General features: G+C 42.1%; 1 protein-coding gene across 1 annotated transcript in view; it reads left to right on the top strand.

Moving 5' to 3' along the window:
• Positions 1-7,500, top strand: part of LOC134456122 (E3 ubiquitin-protein ligase HECW1) — a 144,156-nt gene that overhangs the window by 104,060 nt on the left and 32,596 nt on the right. Inside the window, exon 22 of the mRNA XM_063207555.1 lies at positions 4,037-4,143. Coding sequence (XP_063063625.1) covers positions 4,037-4,143 — 107 coding nt within the window. The remainder of the gene's footprint in view (positions 1-4,036; positions 4,144-7,500) is intronic.

Raw genomic sequence — 7,500 nt, 5'->3', positions numbered from 1 at the left:
TTTGCCAAGCCATTTTGGCATTGCACTGAGGTGGGAGTGCATCATGTACGGTAGGGCTGTGAGTCTGAGACAATAGACATTGTTGCTGACATCTGTCGTGTGGCCAAGTGCCTGGGTAAACATTGTTTTGGACCTGCGTAGGTGTCTGAGAAATGAAATAAAGAGCTCTCATCCCAACCCAGGAACACCCACGCGACACCTACATGACACCTACACGCGTTCTTCACTGTAATTTGCACAGCGTGCGCTTTGCACTATGGAATGCCAGTAGACAAGGCTGCCAGGGGTCAAGCAGCAAAAAGTCATGTACCAGTTTATCAAGAGATTTTAAAAATGAAATAAAATAAAATAAAATAAAGGATATCAGTTCAGTCTACTGATGAACGACTAAAATACTGAAATGAATTGCTGTGTAACTTGTAATACATCATGATTGCCAGTGAATGTGTGATCTACTGTACATGGGAAGAGATTTGTTGCAAAATTACTTTAAACACCAATTTTTGACTCTTTCATTTGATTATTGGCTATGACTATACAGACGTCCATCCAACTTTGTGTGAATTCAGTTATTTTGAGTATTTTTTTAAACCTGTGTAAAATGAATTTTGTAATGCAGTGCAATGTAATGCCCAATACAAAAATGTCAATTTCCCAAAATGTTCCAAAAAGTAATTTTGCAACAAGGCTCATATATTTGTACAGATCCTATGATGTGTGATCTGTACAAAGGATATGAGTCCATTCTGTCATCCGTACAGCACCGTTATTAATGTATTCACCCATGACGGGGATCGCTAGTGCCTCCCCACAGGTCAAAGAGAGAGAGTAGAGAGAGAGAGGTTCCATTGGCCCATTGTTTCCGGGTTCTATTATTGCAAGGGGGAGGGTGGGGGAACTCCCCCTTTAGGCAGACCTAAGGACTGTTCTATTCAATGCTAGGAGTATTATGACACGCCCCTTTAGGCAGACGGGAACCTGGTCATGTTAGGTGCCCATAGCAACCTATTACATTGGCATATCTCTATATACTTAAAGAATCTCTGGTACCGCTGCGCATAGCAAAACTCAGAGCAGATTTTTTTTTCACTTTGTTTTGTACTCTACGGTATATTGCCCGTTGTGTCGCCCGTACTGTACTGCACTCTACCCATTGTGATTTACAGTGAGGAGAATAAGTATTTGATCCCTTGCTAATTTTGTTGGTTTGCCCACTAATAAAGACATGATCAGTCTTTAATGTTAATGATAATATGTATTCTAATATGGAGAGACAGAATATCAAAAAGAAAATCCAGAAATTAACTCTAAAGAATATATAATAATTTATTTATATTTAATTGAGGGAAATAAGTATTTGATCCCCTGCCAACCATTAAGAGTTCTGATCCCGCAGATCAAATGGCACTTCCAATCAACTTGTTATCTGAATTGAACACACCTGTTAATAGTAACCTGCACAAAAGACACATTGAATCTGCAGAATCAGTCCATAGAATCAGTCAATCAATCAAACTAAACTCGCCAACATGGAACAGACCAAAAAGCTGTCAAAGGATGTCAGGGACAAGATTTTAGAACTCAACAAGGCTGAAATGGGCTCCTGGATATTAAAGAGCAAACTGTTGGTGCATTTCTTCGCAATTTTAGGACATACAAAATGATCATCAATCATCAATCTGAGGCCTGTCTCTGGTTCCATACAAGATTTGACCTTGTGGGAATTTAGTAACCAGAAAAAAAGGAGATACAGCACCTTAAAACTATATGGGAGGAGCTACTAGGAAATGATCTCAAGGCAGCTGGGACCTCAATCACTAAGAAAACTATTGGAAACACTTGATACCACAGTGGATTAAAATCTTGCAGTGCATGTATGGTACCCCGGCTTCAGAAGGAACCTGTTCAGGCTCACCTGCGGTTTGCCAATGAACATCAAACTGGATTAGGATATGATTGGGAGGTGCTGGAATCAGATGACACCAAAATCAAACTGTTTGGCATTAACACAACTCGATGTGTTCGGAGGAAGAGAAATGTTGCCTATGATCCCAAGAACAACACCTTCTCCAACATCATAAATGAAAGTGGTAACATTATGTTTTGAGGTTGTTTGTCTGGCCAAGACACAGGACAACTTCACATCGTCAAGAAATGGATGGAAGGAGACATGTAAACGTACAATGCTGCATGCCAACCTCTTTCCCACCACCACTAGACTGAAGGTGGGTCATGGATTGGCCACCCAATATGATAATAATCCATAACATACAGCCCAAGCAACGAAGGAGTAGCTCAAGCAGAAGCATATTAAGGTCATGAAGTGGCCTAGACAGTTTCCAAACATTAACCCTATACTAATCCTGTGAAGGGAACAGAAGCTCCCATTTGGCAAGCTACAGTCATACAACTTAAGTGATTTAGAGATGATCTGCAAAGAAAAGCGGACAAAAATCCTTTCTAATATATCCACAAACATTGTCATTAACTGAAAGAAACATCTGACCTCTGTATGAGAAAACAAGGGCTTTGCCACCAAGTAATTTTGTCTTCTTTGACTAGAGGGGTCAAATACTTATTTTCCTCAATGGAATACAAATCAATTAAAATATATTCTTCAAAGTCATTTTCTGGATTTTCTTTTTGATATTCTGTCTCTCTATATTAGAATACATTTTATCATTAATATTATAGAATGATCATGTCCTTATTATTGGGCAAACCAACAAAATCAGCAAGGGATCAAATACTTATTCTCCTCACTGTATCCAGCCATGATGATACAGTTCTGTGTGCCTGCCCCACTGATGACCTTTCCAAGACCTATTTGGTCAAAACCTCACACATGGTAAAATGGGGGAAGGGGGGGGGACAGTGTGCAGAGATTCGTTTTACTTCTCTGTACGGTACGGTGTCCATTCTGTCATCCATAATGTACTGAACCCATTATGACGTACAGTAGGGGCCAACAGAGGCCCATGCGGCCCGTAAAGAGATGCCATTCTTTTTCAATTGGTGCACATTGTGTACACAGACTGATATTGATATCCAATATATTGAAAGCCAAAATTACAGGTCTTTCATTAAGCTTCACGTCATGTTGTCCACTTTTTTCTATTTTTTTTGTGCCATCATTATAGTAAATCAAGAGAATCAATAATTATTCTGGTGTAAATATGATAAACATTTATCATTTTGTAGCGTCTCTCGTCCAATTAGTTGAAGTCCGTGGTCAGGTGACCCTCTGACAGTGGCGATGAAAAATGTTGGCGCTCCTTCTCATGAAAGTTGCCCATCCAGGATGTACAGGGTGTTGGTCACCCATGAGGGATATCCATTGCGCCTCCCCTACAGCTGACCTTTCAAAGACCTATTTGGCCATAACATTGTGCATTATAAAAATGGGAGCAGCTTCCTTGGCTGTGTTTCCTACTCTACGGTGTTCAATTCTGTCATCCATATTGTACTGAACCCATTGTGATGTACAGTACAGGGTGTTCACTCATGATGCTGATGTCTTGTGCCTCTTGTGAACCTCCAACTCACTCACTGTACTGTTATGATGTATTCACCCATGACTATGCTGTCCTGCCTCTCATCCACAGTTTGTTTGAGCATGAGATCTCTCCTTACATGCCAGTGCTTATGTATTAGTACATGTAAGTTCATCAAAGTTCATGTAGCACAAATTGCAGTATGACTATTAGCCCCTCAGCTCAAAGCCTCTGTTATAACCCTATTGTCACCAAAATCGAGTCTTCAATCGGTTACCTAAGACTCTCTACATTTTCATAGTAACATTGTTATGATGTAGCTGAGGGTTTTTTGGCAAAGAGTGAATAGGCCCGTCGACGGGCCCATCTGCAGTAAGAGGCTAGAGCTGAAGGAAATTCCAGACTCTAAATTCCCATTTGTGATATCTGGAGTCATCCCTGACAGATTGCTTGTTGTTTATGACGACTGCGCTACACAGTACTATGCCTGTTGTGATGTGTTTTGTTGACATGTATTGTCTTGTATGTGCTCCACCCTACAGCTTGTTTGAGGAGGAGATCATGTCATATATCCCCGTGCCCCCCTTCCATCCCGGCCTCAGCTTCTCACCACGCTGCTCACCGGGATCTTCACCTCAGAGCTCACCAGGTCAGTTTTCACTAATGCATCACCCCAGAGCTCACCAGGTCTGGAAGTCAGACTCGTTCCTCCCATCCTTTCTTATTGCTTGTGGCCATTCGTTATCGAGTTTACAAGATTAGAGATTTTTTTATTACATCTTATTATAGGTGTATGGTGTGTAAGAGAGCAAAATTCTTGGTGTGTGTGTGTGTGTGTGTGTGTGTGTGTGTGTGTGTGTGTGTGTGTGTGTGTGTGTGTGTGTGTGTGTGTGTGTGTGTGTGTGTGTGTGTGTGTGTGTGTGTGTGTGTGTGTGAAACCATGCGGTTACACAATTCAAAGGTCATATATCATATCTTATTATATGGTTGTGACGTCATCTGTCGAATGCTCCATTCATTTCAACGGGGCTCCCCAACGTTCGGACGTCTGTTATTTTTCGATAACGGACGGGTTGGTCTATAACAGGCCGCTGTCAATGGCAACAAGACTTTTCACTGCTAAAGCGACTTTTCAACAAGACTCTAATCAGCTGCTGTGATAGACAGCACCCCTTGTCCTGGCTACCGCTGTCAATGGCAACAAGACGTTCACTGCTAAAGCCACTGGCTTGTATACAAGTCAGTGGCTAAAGCGAATGTTTCATATCACTCCGCAGGGGGTCCGGTCTTTTGTCACTCTAATCAGCTGCTGTGATAGACAACACCTGTTGTCCTGGCTACCTAGCTGTTGCCTAGCGGTGTTCCACAACGGCACTGTTTTGTTTTGCGCAGCAACAATCTTAACATTAAATAGGCCTAAAGAAATGTCCCCGCCATGTGTGAATCATTTAAGTATATCCATATAATAAGCGGGTTAACTTTCGGCGAGTCGGTCGCTTTGTGGAATAGCAGCACTTCAGAGAGAACAAGACCCCTCCGCTCCGCGTCGGGGTCTAAAGATTCTCTCTGTCGTGCTGCTATTCCACGGTAGCGACCTTCTCGCCGAACGTTAACCCTTACATATTTACTATCAGGATGTTGAATGGGGAAAAGTCCCCCAAAAGTTGTTCTGTTGAGAGTAGGAAAACTTTGTTTCGAGAAATTAAAGTACTAACGTCAGTTCTGGCCAGGCCATGGTAGTCAAGAAGCTTGCTGCCCTCCCCTTCATCTAATTAATTCCTAATTGATCCAGGTGCATTCTCTCAGCTGATAATCTTTCTTCCCTAGCGATTGGCCACACGGCTTCGGCACGCCTTTTAAATTCTATCCACTTCCTCTCAACTGTATGCTGCTCGGTTTTTGCTACCCACCACCTCCCCTGCTCCACCTTGTCGTGTATGATGTGACATGTTCTCTTGTCACGTCGCTTGGCTCTGTTCATGGGGGGTTATCTCTCGCCCTGTCCTGCTGGGGTGAGAATTCCCTAAACTGCTGCTGCCCCCTGACTAAATGCTTTTCCATGCTGCTCATGGAAATAGGGGGGTTCCTCCGAACAGAGCTATACCGCCAAATGTAATTCATAATTTCAATAAAAGAAATTGCATTTATATTCTTCTCTTGTGTTTCTTGACTGAAATGGTTCTGACAGAACTGGGGTTTGTGAACTGAACCAGAAAACACTTGGTTTTTCCTTTCATGTGATTGGGCAAACACTTGTCTGGCACTTTTAATGAGCTGCTACTTTACTCACAGATTAAATTTAAAAAAAAAACAGTTAAAATAACAGAATCAATGTTGATGGTTGAGTCCCTTATAGCTGAGCGGAAATATAAAAGGGTCTGGCCAGAGTCAGGCTAGGTCACGTTGCCAAACATTTACTACACAGTAGCCTGGTAGAGCAGCCCCATCTCATCTTCATGTTGTTCCAAACCTAATTAGTGCAGTTACTAATTTATTCGTTAAATTATTTTACATACTCAGTGTTGATTTTGAAATGTTCACAAGTAATTTATAAGTGTTAACAGATTCAATATGCAATATTTACTGGCATACAGGGAGTTGCTTGTATGGATTTGCTTTGATAAGTGTTTTATCAAGCACTTCTATAAAAAATCAATGAAGACGTTTGGTAAAAGATGACATTACACAGTCAACATCCATGATAAATGAATTTCCCATGTAGCAACATACAACATATTTTGTCACTAATCCAAGCAGTCATACCAAGCCTTGTTGACTGGCTTCCAAAAAAAGAAGAAGAACAACAACAGTACCAACAACAACTCCTGGGTCCCTATTCACAGCTCAATTACTTGCTCCAAACTAGTTGCCTCCTCCTCTCAACCCCTGTGTATACAGTATGTACCGCAAGCCTGAAGAATCAGGAACTCAAAGCCCTCTGGATCTCCCATCAGGCTTAGCTTTGGGCCAATCAGAAGATACCAAGCGCTGCTTTGAACTCAGACATGAAACAGAAGCCACTACTGCTGCGTCGCGTCGTGTTAGTTTGCTGAGATGATTTAAAGCTGCGTTGTGACCCCCTTAGTTAATTATAATGGTGAACAGTCGTGTTATCAGCTAACCACCCCCACAATCCTCAGCACAGCACAGCACAGGCACAGCACAGCCACAGAGTGAAATTTTGCAGTGCGAATTAAACACTTGGATATGTAGACCAACACCATGAATGTCAGACTTGATTCTTAAAGTGTTGCAACATACAACTATGCATATTAAACAAGTCCAGCAGCACAGCCATCATGCAAATTACACAAGGACAAGAGGTCTGGTTTGTGAGGGATGCCTGATATCTTGTGCACTGGTGCACAGTAGCAGCAGGGGGCTGCATGGGGCTGAGGCTCATTTTGGAGGCTGTCTGATGACCTCAAAAGGTGGCCCGGGGTAACAGGGTTTTGTCCCTCCTTAGTGTTTGTGTTTATTTAGCCTTCTTGCGTGTAGGGATGTTAACCGATAACCGTTTTACCGTTTTAGTCGACCGGATCAACTTTAACCGGTTGAAATTTTCTGCCACCGGTTAACCGGTTGTAATAATAATAATAATTATAATAATTTCCTCCCAAAAAACTATAATTTTGAGGTTTTAGTACAATAATTCAGCATTTTCCATCTGGCAACAGTGGCTGGACATGGCAGGTCCTGTCTGCGCAGCAAAAAAAAGGCTTATGTGAAAAATGAAATGTTAAAAGATCAGTGCTGTGCATATCAGGCAAGCGAACGTTGTATAATTTAAGATTGCCGGTTAATCGGTTAACCACCGGTTAATGAGTTTCAGTAGCCGGTAAAGAGTTTTTTCAATTTTCGCCATCCCTACTTGTGTGTGCGTGTGCGTGTGCGTGTGCGTGTGCGTGTGCATGTGCGCGCGCGTGTGTATTCCTTTCTGCCCTTGTTTTGACGTTCACAGAGGCGCTGGCGAGAGTGTTTGAAAAGCGTGTGTTTGTGTTATAGT

This window comes from Engraulis encrasicolus, chromosome 9 (assembly GCF_034702125.1).
Source record: "Engraulis encrasicolus isolate BLACKSEA-1 chromosome 9, IST_EnEncr_1.0, whole genome shotgun sequence".
Taxonomy (NCBI): domain Eukaryota; kingdom Metazoa; phylum Chordata; class Actinopteri; order Clupeiformes; family Engraulidae; genus Engraulis; species Engraulis encrasicolus.
This window is presented reverse-complemented; position numbering and strand designations above follow the sequence as displayed.